General features: G+C 38.8%; 4 protein-coding genes across 4 annotated transcripts; all 4 read right to left on the bottom strand.

The window, feature by feature from the left end:
* Positions 1 to 1,250: 1,250 nt before the first annotated feature.
* On the bottom strand, positions 1,251 to 2,176 carry LOC145485689 (uncharacterized). The gene has a single exon (XM_081464315.1). The coding sequence runs from the start codon at positions 2,174 to 2,176 to the stop codon at positions 1,304 to 1,306; it is 873 nt and encodes a 290-aa protein (XP_081320441.1). The 3' UTR covers positions 1,251 to 1,303.
* A 974-nt stretch (positions 2,177 to 3,150) lies between these two features.
* LOC145485389 (uncharacterized) lies at positions 3,151 to 6,216 on the bottom strand. Its single transcript, XM_081464058.1, has 2 exons — positions 5,832 to 6,216; positions 3,151 to 4,672 (listed from the first exon to the last, which is right to left on the bottom strand). Exons 1-2 carry the CDS (start codon positions 6,180 to 6,182, stop codon positions 3,842 to 3,844), a joined length of 1,182 nt encoding a protein of 393 aa, XP_081320184.1. The 5' UTR covers positions 6,183 to 6,216; the 3' UTR covers positions 3,151 to 3,841.
* A 6,690-nt stretch (positions 6,217 to 12,906) lies between these two features.
* LOC145485388 (uncharacterized) lies at positions 12,907 to 15,424 on the bottom strand. Its single transcript, XM_081464057.1, has 2 exons — positions 15,029 to 15,424; positions 12,907 to 14,001 (listed from the first exon to the last, which is right to left on the bottom strand). The coding sequence occupies exons 1-2, from the start codon at positions 15,392 to 15,394 to the stop codon at positions 13,168 to 13,170; spliced, it is 1,200 nt and encodes a 399-aa protein (XP_081320183.1). The 5' UTR covers positions 15,395 to 15,424; the 3' UTR covers positions 12,907 to 13,167.
* A 3,915-nt stretch (positions 15,425 to 19,339) lies between these two features.
* On the bottom strand, positions 19,340 to 21,154 carry LOC145485688 (uncharacterized). The gene is made up of 2 exons (XM_081464314.1): positions 20,422 to 21,154; positions 19,340 to 19,545 (listed from the first exon to the last, which is right to left on the bottom strand). The coding sequence occupies exons 1-2, from the start codon at positions 21,152 to 21,154 to the stop codon at positions 19,340 to 19,342; spliced, it is 939 nt and encodes a 312-aa protein (XP_081320440.1).
* Between the last annotated feature and the right edge of the window lie 2,192 nt (positions 21,155 to 23,346).

Here is a 23,346-nt window from a genome sequence, read left to right as displayed (position 1 = left end):
GTAGATTTACCTTTATTATTATATTGATGTTGGAGTTCTTTTTTGAGGTCATCATATTGTTTAAGAATTCCGTCAATGTTATCAAGGTTCTGGCTATTGCAGATTATTTTATCCAGCTCATCAAGTTGTTGTTTGATCACCACTTCATGCTTACGAATCGCCTGTGCTTTTTCTTTAGAGAACGAAATGGTTGTGCTTCTTATTTCCATTTTAATCAGTTCCCAAAACAGCTGTTGGTCATTTACATAATTATATTTTTCGCGAAGCTGAGGATATAATTCTAGAATTTTGATTGTGTATTCCTTGTCCTCTAATAGAGAATTATTGAATTTCCAAAAACCCGGTCCTCGAGGATTCTCGTTCGGCCACGACAATGATAATAATATCGTGTTGTGATCTGGTGGTATTGAGGTTTGGATGTCCACTTTTTTAACAAATTTTGTCAAGTGCTTGGATATTAAAAAGAAGTCTATTCTTGATTTCACGCCTAACGTTTTAGACCTGTAAGAGAAATCGTTAACATTCGGATAACGAGTTCTTTGTATGTCGACAAGGTCAAGGGTATCCATGGTGATATTTACCAAATTCCTATATGCTGTTGGCCTCCAAGGAGAACCACCTTTTTTGTCTTTTTTAGATAGCGTACAATTCCAATCACCTCCTACTATAAGAGTTGTAATTTCCGATTTGTCAATTAAGAGACAATTTAGTTCTTGAATGAAACTTACTTGTTGTGTGTGGTCGTTGGGCGCGTATATATTACAAAATGACAATTTTAGACCGTTGTAAGTGAGGTTGATTAAGATTATTCTACCGTCCGCGTCACTGGATGTGAAGGTCACTTTTTCTTTTACCGTTCGATTAATCAAGATACAAACACCTTTGCTATGAGAAGTCCCGTGAGAAAAGTAAATTTCACCTCCCCATTCATTTCTCCAAACGGCTTCGTCGCTTACTTTGGAAAACGCTTCTTGCAGAAAGTAAAAATTGGCCTCCTGATCTTTCAAATACGTAAAAATGCTCCTTCTCTTAACCGTATCTCTGAGACCTCTCACATTCAATGAAATTACCGAACATTTGTGTAGGTGTAATTTATGCATTTAAGGATAGATTTTTGGAATAAAAAATTCGGTTCGCATTCCCCCTTGTATTAACAATTGTAAGCACCAAAACAAAACAAAACAAAACAAAAAAATTACCAATAATGAATTTAAAAAACAGACCTACTTTAGGAGTTCCTTCGCTTAGCAATCCAGTCCGTAGTCCCTTCTTTTATTTAGCAGTCCTTTGATATTAACACAGTTTAGAGATCGTCTAAGTCCTCTACACAATAAATCCTTACCGGTGCTCCGCTCGGCGATGTCTTTACGAATATTTTTCTATCCATTGTCCAAGTGCTGGTAATCATGTTATCTTTCTTCATCTTGTTTGCTTTCCAGAAAAGCTCTCTTCGATAATTCGTAAGATTCTCGTTGATGAATATACGCTGGTCTTCTCGAGACGCGAAAGCATAGCTTGGAAATACGTCAGAGGTTTTTACGTTTTTAAGCTTGGTTCTCGCTTTGTAGAGAAGAGATTTTACTTTGTGGCTCACGAATTTGACAATTACGGGTTTAGTGGTTTTTCTTTTCAGTTTGTGTGATATTTCTATATCTTCCGGTTTGATATCGACGTTTATGGCTTCTCCAATACGGATAACAACTTCGTCGGTTGATGTGTACGCGCCTTCAGGTACGCCCAAAATTTCCAACGAATTCTTACGAGAATATTGCTCCAGGTCGTCATATTTTTCTTCTAAGTTATTCATTTCTTCAATATGATCTTTAAGTTTCATTCTTGTGTGGTTAAGCTCGTTCCTCAACGTGTCATTTGCTTTCTCGGCCTTGGTAAGTTTCGTTTTAAGCTTCTCCGTTTCCCTTTGGTTGGCATTTAGGGCGGATTTCAGCTCTAGAATTTCTTGCTTCAGTTCTTGGTTTTCCCTGAGTATCGTTGCAACTGTAGTTTGTATTTCAACTAGCATCTCCTTGATGTCAATTAGGTTTGGTTCGGGCTGAGTGGCTGCAGCAGTTGGTACTTCGCCGACACTATCCGCCATATTACATCGTTTCGAAACGTTATCTTCTTCTTCCAATGAACCTCTTTCTCCTCTTTTATGTTTCCCACTAGTCTTCTTCATTGAAATTGGCACTACATAGCATCACTCCAAGATGTGATTAAGGTCGAAAATACCAAGGAAATATTATAAAAGAAGGAAACTTAAGCTCCGCTCAGAAACCACGTCCAACCATGACGGGCTCACGCATGCTCTCCCTCCCAAACGAAACAATAAAAAAATTAACAATGGGTTAACAACACAAACAGTACCCCTTAGCCCAAAGAACAAAAGAGGTGCAGATTAACAAGAACGAATCAAAATAGAGGTTGTAAAGAGGTGCAGGTCAACTGCTGTGAAAGTAAAGTGTTTAGCTTGCTCTAGAAGGCGACACGGCGGACGACTCACGAATGTGAAGTAACTTACCACAAAGTACGAGGAAAACAAAACGTTGGATTACCAAACACATGGTAAGAACACTACATAATATAACTAAAGCAAGTAAAGTAACCACGCAGTTAGTCGTTTTCTTTAAGACGTCTTATTTAGAGGTTAAATCTACATTTGTATTTTCTACGACCTCCAGAAGTTCTGCAGTTGACTTGGTGCTCCTTTATTGCAAAGACCATTACAGTAAAATATTGTGTTTGTCTTGCGAAACGGTATTCTACAATAGCTTAGAATACACCGTCTTAGACACGCCGGTATATTGCAGACTACAATCGCCCGTCCTTAGGCTAAACACTTATAAAATCTAAATCGAGTTACTTGAGATTCTTTGACTTAGGCCCCATTTATATGGTCTCGGGTACCCGAGACAATCCTCCCCCGAGTTATCCTGGGCGAGGTAACGTTTAACTTATTTCTTTGAAAAACTCAATCAACTGTTTACATGAGGATCGCGAACCCGCCTCGGCAAATTTTCTTCATATAAATACTTCGGCTCGCCTAACCAGGACAATTCTCGGCGTGGCGAGTGTCACGTAATGCCTAGATTTAGGTTTAAAAGCAGAAATTTGTATCAAAAAAGAGAAAATTAACTCGGCAAAACCCAGTGTGATCGAATGACCGAGGGAAAATCAAATTAAGAGAAATATTTGCACATTTGATAACTCAATAAGGGTTATGAATAATCGTGCAGGGTCAACTTTGACTCGGCTTACAGGGACTACGTTTTCACATATAAACGCTCGATAAAGTTGCCCCGGGGGAGGGTTACCTCGGGTACCCGAGATCATATAAATGGGGCCTTAACCGGCTAAAAATACAGTCCACCGACCATGTTTTCGTGCGATTTCAGTACCAAAGCGTGCGCATGGCTATTGTCAGCGGAAACCTGATCAAATGAGCATGTGTGCGGGCTGAGTGAATATAATAAGAGAAGAAAAAGTTCCGTATTTGCCGCCGTTTGCGTAAACGCCATGCTTAATCTCAGCAAGATTGACTCTGCTCGCTCAACGCGATAACTTGCCGGAGAACCTCTCAATGCTGAAAAAGCAAATCCGAGACTCCGAGACCTTGCGAAAAAAATTCGAGACTCCGAAAGAAACACATGAAAAACGAGACTTCGTGACTCGTCACAAAAGCATCCGAGATCGGAACAAAAATTTCCGAGATCCACGATTTTCTGGGTACCATTCGCCACCCCTACAAGTCAAGTGATGGCTTCCAAAATGAAGTTAGGATTCGACTCAGTGGTCTATGTCACGCGAGTGGACTTAACTTTGTACATTTGAATGTGATAGTCCTTTACCACTCATGCTTAGCTCCAAACCAGTGCTGTGTTGTCGCTGTTGGCGAAGAGCTACAGCGGTGATCAGCATTTACTGTGCCGTCACCATAAAAGCCAAAGCTTCTTTCGTTATTACTAATTGCCCCTGGACTTCCATCGAAATCACAGCCCCATTTCCGTTTACTCTGGTAACCCTTTATGCTCCAAGCACTGTTAGTTTTCTGTTTTGTGCCAGCGGTACAGTTAGAGCATTCAATTCCCCGGGTGTTTATGTACTCATATTGCCGACACTGAACATTCCAGCCGCCAAATATGTCGTGACCTTCCAACTTGGCGCGTGCGTAGTCGGTATATTGCAGACCCTCTGTTGGGAAGTTACAGGTTGCTCGGAAGTGTGTTGAGTGATTGGCAATGGATTCCATTTGAGTTAGGGACAAGCGATACGAATTCCAATCCACGTTATTCTTTGTATGGTTCACTGGAAAATCTTTGCCAAACATTTTTTCTTCGAACATGCCTTTATTAGCCAGGGAAAACGATTGTATCAACGCCCAAACAAATCCTGGTTCTGATTCCATGTCACAGAAAACGGAAAACGCTTCGTTTGCAGAATCAAAAATGAGATACTTTCCAGATGTCGACGATCCATCCTTTGCAATGTCTTTGCAGGTTCTTGGATGTTTAATCTTGTCACAACGCCAGCCTGTGTGCGTGTCGGGGCAGGTACAGTTAAACCGTGGGCTGTGAGGGTCACAAATCTCCTGACATAGTCCTCCGTTGATGCATGGATTGTCTTGACAGCATCTGTTCACGCAGGGGTGTATTCCCGAGATGAACTTGCCTCTAGCCTATTGCAAAATAAAAGGAAATAAGCAATCCTTGAAGAACGACCGGCCGAATAATAATAATAATAATAACTTATAATAATAATAATAATAATAATGATAATGATAATGATAAAAATAATAATGATAATACTAATATGAACATTTAACCAGGGTAAACCTGTTAGCAAATGCTGTTATCAAAGGGTGCCCTGGGCAACTAAAAATAGAAATGAATAACAATAAAAATCCTGAAAAGAATACAACATTTGTAGTAAAAGATAAAAACTGTATTCAATTATTAAAAATACTAAAAATATTAAAAGCTTTCACTGAAAAAGTCTTTAAACATTGTTTTAAAAGTAAACAGAGATTGAGTTTCCTTCATGCGTGTCGCTAGATTATTGCAAACGTGCGCCCCAAAATAATAGCAGCCTTTCTTTGCAGTTTCTGTATAAACTTTTAGAACTAAAATGTTGAAACCATTACGCCTAGTAGAATAATTATGCGATATTTTGACAAGATACTCCTTGCACAGATCTGGAGAATTGTTGTGGACACATTTCAATACAGAAGTTAAAACATGCACACTAGAACTTGCCTTACAGTGACATCCAACTTAATTGTCGTAACAAATGCTCGTGGCTAAGGCTGCTCTCCTATAAAATAAATCTAGTATCTCTCGTTTGTAACCGCTCCAATGTATTATATCTCGATTATGCTAACTTGTCAGTTCCAAACAAAATCGCAAAACAGTCTAACTTAAGAAGTATCATAGTTCAAAAATCCTTTCAGCTGCGTGGACCGTGAGACTGTTTCTTACCCTAATTAACAAACCAAACTGTCTAGATACCTTATTATGTTCCTTAAAAGATAGAGGTTGATCGCTGTAGACATCTAAATACTTATAGAAAGGCCTACAGTTAAGAACGTGATCTCCTAAATATATAAACACCACTAAGATTGTCAGAGTTAATCCGATTGCGTTTCATAGCAGTTCTAAAGATCGCATATTCAGTTTTCTTAGGGTGAATAAACAGTTCGTTCTTGGTAGACCAATCGTACAGGAACTTGAGCTCAGCTTTTATCGCTCGCTAAAATCCAAGAAAATGAATTAATGACCGAACGAATGAACGAACGAATGAACGAACGAACGAATGAACAAATCAATAACTTAGCTCACCTTCACTGCGTAGCTCCTCCCCAAATCATAATAATGAACTCCTTGCTTCCATTTCAGTGCTGCAGGCTCCATTTCTTTGTTAACATCGTTTAGTTCACAGTTATTTTCCTTGGAAACAGGGAAATAATTTATGGATGCACAGAAACAGTCATCTTTACACATCACGTGACACTGGGCGGCGTTGTAGACTGTCAATCTTCGAAACACGTGACCTTCAAGGATGTGGTTATAAACAACATCTTCGTCGACAACAAACTTGAAGTTTTGACAGATTACATTGCTGTCCATGGCAATGAGTAGGGTCAGGTGTAAAACCAGAGCAAGCACTCGCAGCAAACACAAGACACTCATAGTACATACACTACAACAACATAGAACACGAGGAAATAATAAGTTATTAACAGATTTAGCATGACAATTCTTAAAAATATGGCGGATCCGTCACCAGGATTGATAATGATAATAATTATTTTAGATTTATGCGAATTACTCTATATATTCAAATTTTTAGCGTTTTATTTTATCGAAAATATTTCTCCGTCGAAGACAGAAAACCGGCGGTGAAGCTGACGTTTTTCAATACTTTTTACCACACAACGCTATCTTCTATTTGTATCAGGATAATTCTTGTTTTCAAAATTCCAACCCTTTCCTCTGGGTTTTTCGTGGGTTAGTTGAAGAAAATGTCTTAGATTCATAGTATATTACGAGGAAGTTTAAAAACTCTTCATGCTGTCGTTTGTCGTACTAAACGGAAAATATTTATTTTTGTGATAATTTTTGACACACACACAAGAAAAATTATTCTCAGTTTTGGGAGAGTTAATCGTGCATTTGTAAACCCATCTTCTGTAGTTTTAAAACGTCATTCTTCGCTTTATTTTTTTAAAAAAATATCTTCTACAGGCAACATGCCTCGGTAAATAGTTCGAAAGTGACAAACCAGAATTCGTTTGGGAGCAACAAAAAGATTCTGACAACTTCGAATATCAAATGTTAGTTAACTTATGATCATGACTTACCCGCCAATGCGCTTAGAGAGTTCACAGTTAAGAGTGTTGAAAAGCCGGCTGTAAAAGCTATCTTGCGGGTTTGAAAAACACCTCTAGAAGAGACCGTCTTCATATATATGTCTCGAGTATCACATAATCTATAGATCATCACAGCTTGTAGCCTTAACAACATTTATCAATTTTTAAACGTGTTTTTCTCATCAATACAGAGTTTGACTTCAATATATTTTGACTTTAATTAAAAACAAAAAGAAAAACCGCCTTAGTTTTTAAACAAGGTCTTGCTGTGCTGTTTGCAGTGCATATGAGAGTTAAGCCAAGAATGTAACATAGGATATTACGCTGTAGAGTAACTAAACTTGAAACAAAATACTTCAATTTAAATGGGGGCTAGTCGATGTCACTCGATAAGCTTCTAACAAGAACCCGACCCGTTTACGTATGGATACAGGACTCTAGCCTCATAAGGTTTTTTGGATCCGGTACGTCTGGCATAACACAAAGTATACAACCAAAACTATTTATCTGTGCAAATAAGTTATTGTTTCAGCTCTTTTGGGGGTAAAATCGTTCGCCGGGTGGATATGACTCTTTACTGGTCTCGAACAACTAGACTTTAATCCACAGAATTTAATTTTGCAGTCTTACTTTACAGCTTCGCAATAAACAATGAAACATTTCAGTTAGGTTGACTGACCCAGTTTCAAACAGAAATTAATTGCAACGATCAAATTTTAATTAGTATGGGACCTGTAACAAAAGCCCAAGTACTTTTTAAAGGCATGCACTGTACCGAATAATCACTATTGGAAAATTTCACGAAAATGACCCGATCACGGAAATGACAAAAAGTATATTCAAAGTTTGCAAAGTATGTTTCTGTTGATGAAAATTAACTCCAAAAATAAACATTAAGACACAATAGGTGATTAATGAAACTTGCCAGGCAGTTACCTGAATATCAAAATAGAAAATAACAAGATAAAGCGAGGAAATGGTACATCAAGGTGTCAACTGTTTATCACTTGCTGTTGGTATATTAAACAAGGATTGCGTGTTGATGAAAATCACTATGTGGATGTTTTTCAACCTGCTATTTAGCTTAAATGATGCTTAGAAACAGAGTGTTTATAAATCTTTTGTTTTGTCAACACACCAAACACCCCTGGATAGCTATTTAAGAAACAGAAAACATGTTCCGTGTTTCTATCGAGCTATAGAAACACGGGTGGAAGTTTGGGAGAACGAGGAATGCTGTGGGAACACAAGCCAACAAAGCGAGTGTTTCCACAGCTTTTTTGAGTTCAACAAACTTTGATTCCACTCGTGTTTCTACAACTCGATAGAAATACGGAGAACATGTTTTCCATTTCTTTTAGAAAATTCAGCGACGAAAAAAGAAAACAACTTGCTTACTTTTATCATCAAAATGTACGAATTATCTCTGCTCGCACCATCATCACGTCAACAGCTTATGGTATCGAGTATTATTACAAATCGAAGACCCATAAAAGTACTCTTCAGACAAAATATCGGGACTTTCGATCCTTGGAGGCAGTTTCTGTGCTGCTTTTCTTCCGACAGTTGCAGACTGCGCGGCGCGACATGCATAATGTTTGCTAGAACATATGACTAGAATTTCATTTCCGCAGAAATTGTCGGGATTTTCATCTGATCGAATGAATTTCAATGTGACATAATTTAAATATGTGATTGCAGAAAGTTCTGTCCGAGAACTGGAACTTCGTATGATTGACTGATTGTTCCTTATTTATCCAAGAATTTCGCGCATATACAGAAAGCGAATGTTTACCCACCTTATAATAAATGGCGCGTCAACAATAAATACGGCACCGAGTGCCCGAAAAACACTAAGACTTCAGGCCTACGACTCCCTCCGAATCTCAAAAACAAGTCAAAATTCGCCACGAAACAACACCCGCTAAGAGTAATCACAAAAACATTCAACCTTTTGCCAGTGGAACTCAGTCTACACTCCAAGTAGAAACCACGTGACAAACGCTTTGCTCTCGTGGAGAAATAAATAAATAAATAAATATTGCTGGCGTTGACAAAGTGTGGGAAATCCCACACAAAACTGTTGTCGTGTCGCTTTTTCAGAGTTTTGAATGAACATTTTCGCGCGGTTGATCGTGTTATTGACTTCACTTGAGCAGGACGAGATTCAATAAATACTTCCATCTGAGGATGTTAAATGTCTCAATGTAGGAGCCATAATCGGGGACGGAGACCGTAAGCGCGCGCCATTTCTAGTATTGGGGTTGTCCCCATGATATGGGACAATAATTCTATTTTTAGAACAAATTGCGCCATCGCCTGTGGCACACGCGCGTGCATGCTGCGAGGATTTTTGCGGATGTCGCGCGGGGGAAATGTCGTCCAAAATTCCCGAAATTTTTCATGTTTTTGGCCCACAACTCAACGCGTTTACGTCTGTTGGAACCTTTCTTAAGTATTTTCGTCGTAAGCTGCTCCAGTTTGAGTGAAGTAAGACAGTGTCGAATTTAGGTATGTTCCCCTTTAAGCTTATATATATCGCTGACCAGTTTGTGTTTCGACGGATGCTTCTTTTACATGAGCTGTACATTACCCCAATTTTAAATTTCACGTATGTTGAAGATTAACAGCTTTTCCATTACACAGCAGAGAACTAGCTGGATATATTTAGATATAGCAGAGCTTCAGGACTCCATAGCTTCCTAGCTCCTCTTGCCACACGCTTGCGAGGAATTTGCCAGTCTATCGCGATTGAAAAGTAAAACAAAATATCGAGGAAAAGGTTGTTGTTATTCATCGTGGTAGATGCAATAATAAAGTGTATTATCGTTTGTCTCACGATGTAGTCACTTGAGATGTAGATCGCGACGTTTCGACTGCTTACTGCTAGTCTTCTTCAGGCGATAAGGTCGACTGATTGCACGGTATCATTTATATCACAAAGGTCGGCTGTGATTGGTGCATTTCGATCCTCCTATTGTTCCATTATTCCGGCGAGTGGCTGTTCCCTCAGTGGTCCGCTGTTGTACCGTTCTCCTGATCCTCCTGAGTTATGGATGCATTTGGGAGGTTTGCTAAGCACTCAAGAAGCTAGAGTCGCACTCGGCTATTGCCTCCTGCGACTCTTACGTTTCTTTCGTGCTTAGGAACCTTCCGCGTGCATCCATAACTCGATACAATTGCACGCTGCCCGCTTACCATTTCTTAAATGTCTGGTAGGGAATCGTAGTGCGCGCTTCTGAATCTCGGCAAAAACCGTAGTAAGTCACCTTAAGCTCAGAGGCGATCCCATTTTTCTTGTGAAGGAAAATCATCGGCAGGAATAGAACGTGTTTTTACAATTTATTGAATTCTATTTGTTTAACCGCGTTCGACGGCAAAAATTTGTTCTAAAATAGCAAAATTCGTATCATGGGAACTATCTCGCCCATCAAAATGCTCCTTTGTTACGGTCTCCGTCCACAATTATTGCTTCTTCTTTGAGTCAACTGTAAATGTTACGTCCTTCTCCACCATGCTGTTTTGTTATTTGTCTTTCTGATTTGAACTAGCACTTGGACAAATCCGAACATTTCAGAAAGTCTAAACTGACTTTGTCGACTTTCACATAATGTCCTACTGCTATCAAATTTGCTTATAATTTTGCTCAGAGAAGCCAATGACGTTACGTCCCAATAATCCCATCGCGTCCCTTTGATTTACTTTTCTTTTTCACTTGCTACTGTTTTAATAAATGATGGAGGCAAAAGAAATGTCCTTGAATGATTCAGCTTTTATTTACGTTAACGTTTTAAGAGCACCCGCATTTACTCATTACCCACATTTATTTGATCACTTCTTTAGCCCTTATTTTACCAACTATAATGATTTTGTTTCTAAGTTAAAGCCGTCATTCCATTGATGAGACACCATTGCCAACATCAGTTGCTGAAAAAGAAAAAAGAGCTTGTAATTATCCAAGGTTATGTACACCAGTGTGATGTAATCTACTCTACCGAAGATCCACGTTATGTTGATCAGGATATTTTAGTTTATTATACTGATTTCGCAGGTGTCTTAAGGACGTTCGCGCGAAAATTTTCCAGTCGATAGATTTCTTTTTTAAATTTTTTACTGCACTGAATTAGATAAAGAGTTACCTCTGTCAGAAATTGGGGGTCCCCGACTTCGTTTCAGAGATAAAACGTGTGGAAAACTACCCTGATTTTAAAAAATTGGCGCACGTAATTTGGAATGGTCTACAGGGGTTTATAGTTAAAAATATCGAAGGTGAGTCAATGGAGGCAAACGATCTTTGTCCTATTTTGTAGAAGTGGGTCTGTTGCGTAAATAATTCTAAATGTTACCAACGTTTTCACAAAACTTAACCCTTCAAGAGTATTTGAAACCGTCGCACAGATAAACGAAGAGCTAAATAGAACGGAATTCGATGATACATTTTGCCAAAAAATTCAAACTTCTAATCGATAGATTTTCTTAATTTTTTTCGCTAAACGTAGAAAATCGGTAGATAAAATGATCCATCAAAAGAAAAATAGGGGTCACTGAACGTAAAAGATCGTTAAATCCAGGAAACGATATTTGCAAAAAGGATTTTTAAATGGGGGCTGATAACACTAGCTCGATAGGAATTCATGTCATGGGTGTTATATTGATATAATATTTAGATATTATTTATGTTTCTTGTTATTTACTAACAAGTACCAGACCAGTTAACGTATAGATACAGAATTCTAGCCTTATAAGGTTAATGGATCCGGTGCGTAGGGCATGACATAATGTAAACAACAGAAAATATTTATTTTTACAGGTAATTATTTCACCTCCTTTGGGGGTAAAATCTTCCGCCAGATGGATATGACTCTTCACTGGACTCAAACAACTGGACTTTCATCGAGTTTGATTGATTGAATTCAATTTTGCAGTCATACTTTGCAAGTTCGTAATAAACCATGCAAGATTTCGGTCAGGCAAGCAATACACTTGCTCAGTTATAAACAGAAATTAAGTGCAGTGATCAAATTTCAATGCGTACAGGACATGTAACAAAAGACCAAGTCCTTTTTAAAGGCCAGTACCATGTTAAAAAAACACTACTGGAAAATTCCACTAAAATGACGTGGGCACGAAAATGAAAAAAAACAAAAAACAAAAAAACAAAAAAACAAAAACAAAAACAAAACTACCACCACCACCACCACCACCACCACCACCACCACCACCACCACCACCAACTATTCGGTACGACGTAAAGGTAAACATCTGTTGTTTTGTCAACGCACCAAGCACCCGTGGATAACTGTTTACCTATAATCGAGTATAAGACACTTTGTCGGCTATCAAGACCCTGAATTATCATATTTGTCAAAGAAACTAAAAATTCCTTGTCGCGGTTGAGGATTTTATTGGTCGGGGCGCCATAAATTTAATATAGAGATTGATATGCTACAAACAGAAGTTCTTTAAACTTCAAATAAGTTAGTTTTACCCATGGAGCGCACCATTAGCATTTTAACCGTGTATTGTCACAGTTCTGTGTCTGATATCTAGAAATATTTAACAATCATTCCACGAGCGTGCGTTGGAAATGAAATGACTTATAGCCAACGAAGCACGTATCGACCAGCTAGCTTTAAGCATCTGATATCCAACGGGTGCTATTGGAATACTTTTTTTTTTTCAATAAAACGGAAAAAAATAAAAAATAAAAATAAGAACTTAGGATTTCCTCTATTGCGGCTTTCGTGGCTTCCAGGAGTATTAAGGTGTAAAGGTAATGCCTCTATGCACATTTTGTAGCGAAGACATGTTTCAAGATTACTATTTACTCATTTTTTTTTCTTCGCTGTTTTACTGTGTATCAATTGAGTGCTTCAGGAATACAAAGTATAAAATTTTCGTGACAGGCCTGAACTAAATTTTTCTGACTGAATTTTGCCGTTAGCAGCGCCCCAATAACTTTGGTTAAGCGCTCAGCAAGCTATGTTAAATACTCTCCTACGTATTGAATTGAGAGGTGTGGGCTTTAACCTGGCAATGGCCCTGTACTTCGGTTAATGTTCAGGACCATATAAAAGACGTTCTTTCTATTTTTATAAATGTAATATCTTTTCCATTCTCAGACGTGGAAATAACCGGCAGGAAATTGTCGGTTACAAACCTCGAAAGTGTTGAGGCGAAACCTCTGACAGAGCGGCGTTCGTTCCAGAAACACGTGATGGTTTCGAAAATGAAGTTATGTTTCGACTCAGTGGGCTATGTCACGCGAGTGGACTTAACTTTGTGCATTTGAATGTGATAGTCCTTTACAACTCATGCTTAGCTCCAAACCAGTGTTGTGTTGTCGACGCTGGTGAAGAGGTACAGCGGTGATTGACATTAACAGAACCGGCGTCACCATAATGACCGAAATTTCTTTCGTTACTACTAATTGCCCCTGGACGTCCATCGAAATCACAGCCCCAAGCAGCTTTACTCTGATAACTCTTTATGCTCCAAGCGCTCTTAGCTTTCTGTTTTGTGCCAGCGGTACAGTAGGAACATTCAATTCCTCGGATATTTATGTACTCATATTGTCGACACTGAGTATTCCAGCCGCTAAATATGTCGTGACCTTCCAGCTTGGCGCGTGCGTAGTCGATATATTGCAGACCCTCTGTTGGGAAGTTACAGGTTACTCGTAGGTGTGTTGAGTGATTGGCAATGGATTCCATCTGCGGTAAGGACAGGCGATACGAGTTCCAGTCCACTGTATTCTTTGTATGGTTCACTGGGAAATCAGTGCCAAACATTTTTTCTTCGAACATGCCTTTATTGGCCAGGGAAAACGATTGTATCAACGCCCAAACAAATCCTGACTCTGATTCCATGTCACAGAAAACGGAAAACGCTTCGTTTGCAGAATCCAAAATGAAGTACTTTCCAGATGTCAAAGCTCCATTTTTTGCAATGTCTTTGCAGGTTCTTAGATGCTTAATCTTGTCACATCGCCAGCCTGTGTGAGTGTAGGGGCAGGTACAGTTAAACCGTGGGCTGTGAGGGTCACAAATCTCCTGACATACCCCTCCGTTGATGCATGGATTGTCTCGACAGCATCTGTTCACGCAGGGGTGTATTCCCGAGATGGACTTGCCTCTACCCTATTGCAAAATAAATAGAAATTAACAAGCCTCGAAGGAAGGCTGGGAATAATAGTGATAATATAAAGATATTTATATCGATGCATGACTCTACAGAACGCTAGCTCTGCTTGAAGTCGCACTAGTTTGCTGACTAAACACATGGATTGGATGAATTTGGCCACAAATGTGGCGTGTTTAATTTGATCCAGGAAACTTAATTGGTGGAGTGAAAAAGACGCGCCCACATTACTAAATGTAATCGAACAATCCGATATTTGGTAACAGGGGATTGGGGGGAGGGGGGAGCGAGAAAAAAATTTCCTTGCAAGATACCGACGGTACGAGGGCCAAGGGAAGAAGGGCAAATTGCTCGAGAAAAATATCTTTTATCCATGAGGGAACGCCCCTTCTCTCTCCTGGGGTGATACTTGACACAAAGCAGACCTACGGACCATTGCGTGACCGTCATGGCTCGACATAAATAACATTATGCGTGAACATAATGTTTGGTTTTAACCAGGGTAAACTTGTTACCAAATACCGTTATTGAAGGGTGCCCTGGGCAACTAAAAATAGAAATGAAAGACCAATCACAATCCTAAAAAGAATACAACATATGTAGTAAAAGATAAAAACTATATATAATTATTAAAAATACTAAAAATATTAAGAGCTTTCAGTAAAAAAGTCCTTAAGCATTGTTTTAAAAATTAACAGAACGTCATTACCATTACGCCTAGTAGAATAATTGTGCGATGTTTTGACAAAATATTCCTTGAACAGATCTGGAGCATTGTTGTGGACATATTTAGATACAAAAGTTACAATATGCACACTATTGAACGTGCCTTAAAGTGACATCCAACTTAATTGTCGTAACAAATGCTCGTACCCAAGGCTAATTTCCTTTAAAATAATTTCAGCAGCTCTTGGTAGACCAATCGTACAGGAACTTGAGCTCGGCTTTTAACACTCGCCAAAATCCAAGCAAATCAATTAGTAAGCGAACGAACGAATGAATGCACAAATGAATAAATTAGCTCACCTTCACTGTGTAGCTCCTCGCCAAATCATAATAATAAACTCCTTGTTTCCATCTTAGTGCTGCAGGCTCCATTTCTTTGTTAACATTGTTTAGTTCACAGTTATTTTCATTGGAAACAGGGAAATAATTTATGGATGCACACAAACAGTCATCTTTACACATCACGTGACACTGGGCAGCGCTGTAGACTGTCAATCTTCGAAACACGTGACCTTCAAGGATGTGGTTGTAAACAACATCTTCGTCGACAACAAACTTGAAGTTTTGACAGGTAACTTCGCTGTCTACGGCAGTGAGTAGATTCAGGTGTAAAACCAAAGCCAGGAAACACAAGGCACTCATTGTACAGATACTACAACAATACATAGAATACGAGGAAATAAAACGCTATTAACAGATCCAACATGGACAACTGTTGTTTTCAAAATTCCAACCCTTTCCTCCGTTTTTTTTCGTGGGATGGGTGAAGCAAATGTCATGGATTCATAATATAGCACGAGCAATATTAAAACTCTTCATGATGTCGTGTATCTTACCTAACGGAAATTTATGGTTTATTAACAGATAAGAAAATTTATGCACGGTAAAATATTTGCTTTTGTGATAACTTTTGGGAGAAAACAAAATTTATGTTCAGTTTTCGAGAGAGTTAATACATTTGCATTACACACTCTTCATGCTGTCGTTTGTCCTACCAAACGGAAATATTTATTCTTGTGATAATTTTTGACACACACACACAAGAAAAATTATTCTCAGTTTTGGAAGAGTTAATCGTACATTTGTAAACCCATCTTCTATAGTTTAAAACGTCATTCTTTGCCTTATTTCAAAAAAAAAAAAATTTCTACAGGCAACATGCCTCGGTGAATAGCTCGAAATATCAAATGTAAGTTAACATATGACTTACCCGCCTATGTGCTTATAGAGTTTACAGTTAAGGGCGTTGAAAAGCTGTAAGAGCTAGCTTACTGGTTTGAAAAACACCTCTACAAGAGACGTCTTCATATGTGTCGAGTATCACATAATCTACAGATCATCACAGCTTGTAGCCTTAACAACATTTATCAATTTTTAAACGTGTTTTTCTCATCAATGTAGAGTTTGACTTCAATACATTTTGACTTTAATCAAAAACAAAGAGAAAAATCGCCTTAGTTTTTTAACAAGGTCTTGCTGTGCTGTTTACAGTACATAAGTTAAGTCAAGAATGTAACACAGGAGATTACGCTGTAAAGTGATTAAACTTGAAACAAAAGGCGTAAATTTAAATGGAGGTTGGTCGATGTCACTTGATAGGCTTCGTTAGGAGTAATGTCATAATAAGTGTTGTACTGATTTTAGGATCTTTTGAATTTTTCTAACAAGTGCCAGATCAGTTTACGTATGGACACAGGATCCTAGCCTTATAAGCTTAATGGATCCGGCACTTCCGGCATAACATAATGTATACAAAAAAAACTATTTATTTTTGCAAGTAAGCAATTTTTGCTCCTTTGGAGGTAAAATCCTTCGCCAGGTGGATATGACTCTTCACTGGTCTCGAACAACTGGACGCTAATCTATGGAATTTAATTTTGCAGTCTTACTTTGCAAATTCGCAATAAACGATGAAACATTTGAGTTAGGTAAGCTGACACAGTTTTAAGCAGAAATTAACAACAACGATCAAATTTTAATTAGTGCAGGTATATAACAAAAGCCCAAGTACTTTCTAAAGGTTTGTACTATGCTAAAAATTACTATGGAAAATTTCACGAAAGTGACCCGATTACGAAAATGACAAAAGTTATTCAAAGCTTGCAAATTATGTTTCTGTTGACGAAGATGAACTCCAACAAGAAATATTGCGGTACAATAGGAGATTATAATTGACCTTGCCAAGCAGTTACCTGAAATTCGAAATAGAAAATAACAAAATCAACCTTTCAGTACAAGGTAAATTAGCGAGGTAATGGTACATAAAGGTGCCAACTGTTTATCTCTTGCTGTTCTTATATTAAACAAGGATTGTGTGTTTATTAAAACCACTATGTGGATGTTTTTTTAACCTGGTGTTTAGCTTAAATGATGCTTAGAAACAGAACGTGTATAAATCTGTTGTTTTGTCAACACACCAAACACCCGTGGATAACTATTTAAGAAACAGAAAACATGTTCCGTGTTTCTATCAAGCTATAGCAACACGAGTGGAAGTTTGGGGGAACAAAAATGCTGTGGTAACACGAGCCGAGAAGCGAGTGTTTCCACAGCTTTTTCGTGTTCTTCCAAATTTCGATTCCACTCGTGTTTCTATTAAGCAATTAGATTATGAGCTCGAGATTTCTATCGCGTGATAATTGACGAGGGAGCATAGAAATCGAGAGCGAATAAATATAAGAATAAATATAAGTATATATAGGTATAAATCAAATATTCGTTCAAAACTTTATCTAAATCCTCTTCACAGACACTTCGAAAACTCCAAGAAGTGGCCGTCACTTTGTTAACAAGGGCACACTGTTACGCTACTCACTATCTATCACAGATTAGTATAAATCTACTAGCGTTCTATCACGAATGCCGTACTCTGATTGGCCACGCAACCCACTATCTATTTAAGCAATAGACCACTCTTTCTATGGGTTTACCGGCGTAATAAACCACGCGGGATGTTAAGAGAACACGAGAAAAGCTTGTAAATCACGAGCCCTTAGGCGAGTGATTTACAGGCTTTTCGAGAGTTCTCCCCAAATCCCAAGTGGCTTATTGCGCCGGTAATCCCATGAAAAGAGTGGTCTACCGCTTTTATGAAATAACTATGGAAAAAGCCTGGCAATGGGAGGAAAATTTATTGTACTTTCGTGGTCAAGTTGCTTATTCTCATTAAATTCATGAGATGACGCGACAAACCAATCACAGCGACTGACAGAATGAAAGGACAGACTCCGCGCCGGACACGAAATCCGCAGAGCAAAGCGACGTAAACATTTCACGCTAAGAAACTTTTAAGAAAGGAAAGGAAAAGGTTACCGGTGATAGGAAAAAAGAATAGTAATTAACTCACAAGTATTCTGACGGGGAAATGCAGGGATTCGTAGGTGGAATCGGTCATCACGAAAGTAAAAGGCTGTACAAAAGTGTGCAAGTAGTCCAAAGTTCATGTGCTTGGCGACGTGATTCAACGCAGTGTTTACAATAACTTTCCAAAGTTTTGCGAATGGAATAAAGGTTAGTTACAGAACGCTGCTTCCAAAATTTATTCAGAGTTTATTTACTTATGTTTAAGGCTATGAAGTCCGTGTTTCTCGGTATTTTGCTAAAATGAAAACTATTGCCTGTAAGCTAAGCTTATGGAAACTAAATTCATTTATCTTGTTGTGCATGGATGCATTGAATTCAAACTCAAAATTTCTAATAGAAAGAACTATTTTCCCTGCTTTTTTTGACAACCCAAACTGATCAGTCAAGCCCAGCTTACTCCGTCCTCCACAGATCGTGGAAAGCACCGAAAAAAGGATTTAAAACTAATCTTCCTTAATTTTAATCTCAAACGTAACCGGAGTCGGCATAGAATTTTTGCGGTGGAAAAAAACAGATAAAACTTTATATGACGACCAACTTCTGGTCCTTTTTTTCCTTGCAAATTTCTATGTTGAATGAAAAGATATTCGTGTTATTGATATCTCAGCAAGTGAAAGGCAAAACTGTTAATTGCTTTTGTTATCGCTAGAGTTCCGAGTTCTCTAGTTCCCGCGTAGAGCTGCCGTAGATCGGGAACCGTGGTTTAGCGGCACACTGAATAGAACATAGGTTGAGCAACTCTATTGACCAATCAGAGCGTGTGTAGTATCTCAGTTATTTTATAATTAAGCAATAGCCCACTCTTTCTATGGATTTACCTGCGCAATAAACCACGCGGAATGTTAAGAGAACACGAGAAAAGCTTGTAAATCACGAGCCGTTAGGCGAGTGATTTACAGGCTTTTCGAGTGTTCTCCCAACATCGCAAGTGGCTTATTGCCCCGGTAAGCCCATAGAAAGAGTGGTCTACCGCTTTTATGAAAAAACTACGAGAAAAGGAGCGAAGAAAAGAAGGCGCGTTTTTGGTTATAACCTGATCAAGTTCTTTATTCTCTTCAAAATCATGGGAGAACCAATCATAAATTGCGATCTATTGTGCGCGGCGTCAAGGAAATGTCAGTGTGCAGTGAATGAAAATACCTCCAAGTTAGAATTGCTGGCTCTAATGTCAAACAATGTCGCTGGAAAAGATAAATATATCGCAAAAAAGAATGCTTTTGACTCTGCTTTTGAATAGCAAGAGGGAAGTTACTGATTGAAAGAAATGTTTACACTGCCGATTGTGCATGAGTTGAACATGTCGCTGTATGTGGACGTCAGCGATGTTGTCTGAATTTTCGCTGAGATGCTGTTGACAGCAGAACTCTGACATGGTAGCTGCTGAAGTGGATATCTTGCAGCTGTATGCTGCAGACCTGTGGGTGCATCGATTCTTTCATCCTCGGAGAGGGCCACTGTTAAGGACGGTACGGACTTTTGTTAGTGCGCACACGTTCTGCGCATCACGCAAGGCATAGTTTAAGTGGCACGCGCGCACTGAGGTTGATATTGACGCAATCAACTACGCTACCAAGTACACGACTAAAATGAAAGCATCTGAAATTTTTGTCTGTGACCAAATCAAGTTTAATGAACGTGCACTTAAACCAGGAACGCCAGAATAGCAGCATATCGCTAACCACTAACTGTCAACGTCTTCCAGCTGAAAAACTAGCTGTTATCTTTCGAAAATTATACTGAAATCCAACTGTAAACATGCACCTGCAGATGGCGTATAGCGCGCGCAAAACAAGTGCGAGATACGCAAATGTTTTACTTACTGGGGAGGTGACAGGAAAAAATGTAACGGGCACCGTGAAAGTTTTCAAAAAAGATCAACAACTTTAAAAGACGCGTGGTTACCTCTATATTTTCTGTTATAAAATGGATGTGGCAAGCCTATTCAACACGTGATTAGTTTCTGGTTGTAAGCAAAAGGTATTTAGACTGAAATAGAGGAAGGCTGTCAGAGACGCAAAAAGCGCTGTTGCAACGATTTTGTTATTAAAAATAAGCCAAAAATGGTTTTTATGTTACCATTTACCATGCAGTTTTAAGATCTTTATAAATTTGTCTGCTTTTCCGTATGAAAAGGCGAATTCTAAGTAAATCTGTGAAGAAATATCCTTTCCCCCCTTTTTTTTCAGAAAAATGCTGATGTCAGCATTTTTGTTGAGATTCAAAGCTAATTATCTCGCAAAAATGCGTGGCTACCCCAATTTTTCTTTGTGGATTCCAATAGCCCTTGCAAAATCTACTTTTTTTGCATGGTCCTAACCTGGCGCAAAAACCTTTATATCTAGTAGCCACCTTCCTTAAAACGTCGCAGCACTTTCGGAGCTGGTTGACTGATGGCTGTTGGTGATAACTTCGCAAGCTTGCTTCACTGCGATGGCCAGATATTGCCATTATCTCTCGATCCGATAATCCAGCGTTAGCCCACGGGGTTGTGGCAGTTGCTCTGACAGGATTGTTTGTGTAAATGCGAGATAGACCAGCGTTCTTGCTGATTTCTTTCATCGTGGTTGACAATTTGTTGACACCGAGTGGCCGATTCTCATACCACACTTGATCTGAGGGCCGCCAATTTCTCTTCGAGTATTGAAATAGCGCATCGCATTCTGGATTGAGCTTTGTGAGGAGAAATTCCAGAGCAGAATAACCGTCCACTGGAGAGTTGGTTTTGTACATTCGGCCATTCTTCTCGAAGCTCTCCACTTCAGAAATTCCCCCGGGATGATTTTTTGCTGTCTCTTCGTGGGTCATCGTGACAAACTGGCATCCCGTTGCGTCTGTCTCAAACGTGAAGCTTGTTTTCTTGAGGTTTCTCTGGCCTTCGAACCCACGACGACACCAAAAGAGAGAAACATGAGACCAGACGTTTCTCAAGAGGGACAGAGACTTGGTAAGTGAGAAAACTTCACTCGTTTTGAGTTTTGCAAGGTCCTCTTTATCGATTGGTGGTTCATGGATGGTGTTTTGCATGCCTTCTTTCTCCAGTTGCTTTATTTTTGCGTCGAGCATCCGGTTGGAGAGCACGAACCGGGGATCTTTTGTAAATTTCATCCCCAAATTGTTTGGCGGTGTGTTCAAGAATCTCTTAATACCATTTTTCAAGGACAGAAGAGTTGCGCGAGTATAATTTTCACCCTCTTTGTTTCTAGCTTCGGCATAAACCTGTTTAAAACTTTTGTCAAGTTTTTCGACGGTCATTTTAGCTAATGATGTACACAAACGGCCTTTTGTTTACTCCATTCTACACGAACAGATAAAACAGAAATTAGAAATATAACGGCTATCAAAGTACATTGATAAGTGAATTTGTCTTTTCTAGTATCTAGCGCTTTAAAAGTTGCATGAATGCCTGATGTTTCATGAACTGGTTGTTGTTGTTGAATGTAAAATTTCACCGTCGTATGGCCTTCAATAAAATGCAATTTTGATGCTTATCAGTCGTGTTTATAACATTATTTTTGGGGGGGAAATTAGCGCAGCAGGAAAAACTTGAGTGAAATAGTTATTTTAAAACGTAATTGAGACCGACGTGTAAATACTGAAACGGCCCATTGTGTTGCCTGTTTTGTTTTCTTTGCCCGTGAATCTTCAATGAGCGCGTCAAGATCTCCTGTTTCAACCACCGCAAATCGTCTCTTTTTAGTTGACCCTTCTCCCTCCGCACTGTTGTTTTCTTTCGTTGTTTTAGATTTTGTTTTATTTTGATTTTGATTACCGCCTTCTGTTTCCAAGCCAAAAACCGACAATACGTCGAAGTTGGGAAAATTTTCGTCGCTCTCTTCGGCCATTGCGGGAACGCTGACGTAACCACTTTTCTATGTATTTACCGGTACAATAGAACATAGGTTTAGCAACTCTATTGACCAATCACAGCGTGCGTAGTATCTCAGTTATTTTATAATACGTGATAGTTGACGAGGGCTGCGCCCTGCACCCTCGTCAACTATCACGCGTTAGAAATCGAGAGCGAATAATCTAATTGCTTATTAGATAGTGAGTAGTGTAGCCAATCAGAGAACGGCATTCGTGATAGAACGCTAGTAGATTTATACTAAAACTCGATAGAAACACGGAGAACATGTTTTCTATTTCTTTTAGAAAATTCAGCGACAAAAAAAGAAAACAACTTGTTTACTTAGATGATGAAAATGTAAATTCTCTCTGCTCGCGCGATCATGTCGTCAACAGCTAGTGGTATCGAGTTTTATTATAAATCGAAGAATTACTCTTTAGGCAAGGCATCGCGACTTTCGCTTTTTTTAGGCAGTTTCTTTGCTGTTCGTAAAACTTACTATAAAACTTATAAAATCCTACTGACTTTTCTCAAAGACGATTATTAATCAGGAATTGCATCTCGTTTCATTTTCTTTCACCAAAATTGGGCCATCCAGACGTCTACGGACAAAGACTGCTTCTGGAGTTATATCGGAGAAATGACGCCTCTATACTCGAAAAAAGTCCACATTGGAAAAGTTAAGAGCTGTTATAAAAGATTCATAATTTCCAATCATTCTTGGACCAAGAATCACTTAATTAACTTTGAAAACGCAAAAGTGATTATTTATCATATGCGCAGCCCCCACCCCCTTCAAATTTGGGCAATTCATTTTTTTGGAGGGCAGCACTAGAAAATTGGGCAAGGGGTTTTTAAGACGTTTCCATTTGTTTCCAGAAATTACAATGTCACTAAAAACAGAGAATAACAATACTGGTAATCAATATAAAATAAATTGAGTACTCAATACTCAAAAGTAGTGCGAGTCGGCATTTTCCTAACACCCCTTATTTTTTCTAGTTTCACATTGTCACTAGACAAAAGTTTCATTTTTGCTGAAAAATTTGAAAACTTTTTTATTCTCAATACCCGCTTTTTAAGCATTGCAGAAATTTCATTTCTGACTCCCTACTGAAGCATGCTTTACTGCCTTGTCGAGATTCCATAGGACGCAAACACGCAATTGGTTTCCTCGTATGCTCTTTACCAAATGCCATGAATTACAAAGAGATACCTGTAGTGTCAGTGAATTGAAAAGTAAAAGTTTCTAAAACACAGCATGCAATGATCTTTTAAAAATAAATACTTGTATCGAAAACCGAAAGGTCTCACTTGAGAATAAAATCCGTAGATTTGAGTCATGTGTTGGGCAATGTGTTTTTACTATGCGTCCCTCGACCAGGTGCTCTCCGAGCTTGAGGTCAGG

This window comes from Orbicella franksi, chromosome 4 (assembly GCF_964199315.1).
Source record: "Orbicella franksi chromosome 4, jaOrbFran1.1, whole genome shotgun sequence".
In the NCBI taxonomy this organism is placed as follows: domain Eukaryota; kingdom Metazoa; phylum Cnidaria; class Anthozoa; order Scleractinia; family Merulinidae; genus Orbicella; species Orbicella franksi.
This window is presented reverse-complemented; position numbering and strand designations above follow the sequence as displayed.

Excerpts from the sequence above, each read along its gene's own strand:
- LOC145485689 (XM_081464315.1), bottom strand. The coding sequence starts at position 2,176 with ATGAAGAAGACTAGTGGGAAACATAAAAGAGGAGAAAGAGGTTCATTG.
- LOC145485389 (XM_081464058.1), bottom strand. The coding sequence starts at position 6,182 with ATGAGTGTCTTGTGTTTGCTGCGAGTGCTTGCTCTGGTTTTACACCTG. Across the intron at positions 4,673-5,831 it reads GGAGGAGCTACGCAGTGAAG|GCTAGAGGCAAGTTCATCTC; the intron begins GTGAGCTAAGTT and ends ATTTTGCAATAG.
- LOC145485388 (XM_081464057.1), bottom strand. The coding sequence starts at position 15,394 with ATGTATTGTTGTAGTATCTGTACAATGAGTGCCTTGTGTTTCCTGGCT. Across the intron at positions 14,002-15,028 it reads CGAGGAGCTACACAGTGAAG|GGTAGAGGCAAGTCCATCTC; the intron begins GTGAGCTAATTT and ends ATTTTGCAATAG.
- LOC145485688 (XM_081464314.1), bottom strand. The coding sequence starts at position 21,154 with ATGCTCGACGCAAAAATAAAGCAACTGGAGAAAGAAGGCATGCAAAAC. Across the intron at positions 19,546-20,421 it reads GGTGGCTACTAGATATAAAG|TGGCCCTCTCCGAGGATGAA; the intron begins GTTTTTGCGCCA and ends CGTCCTTAACAG.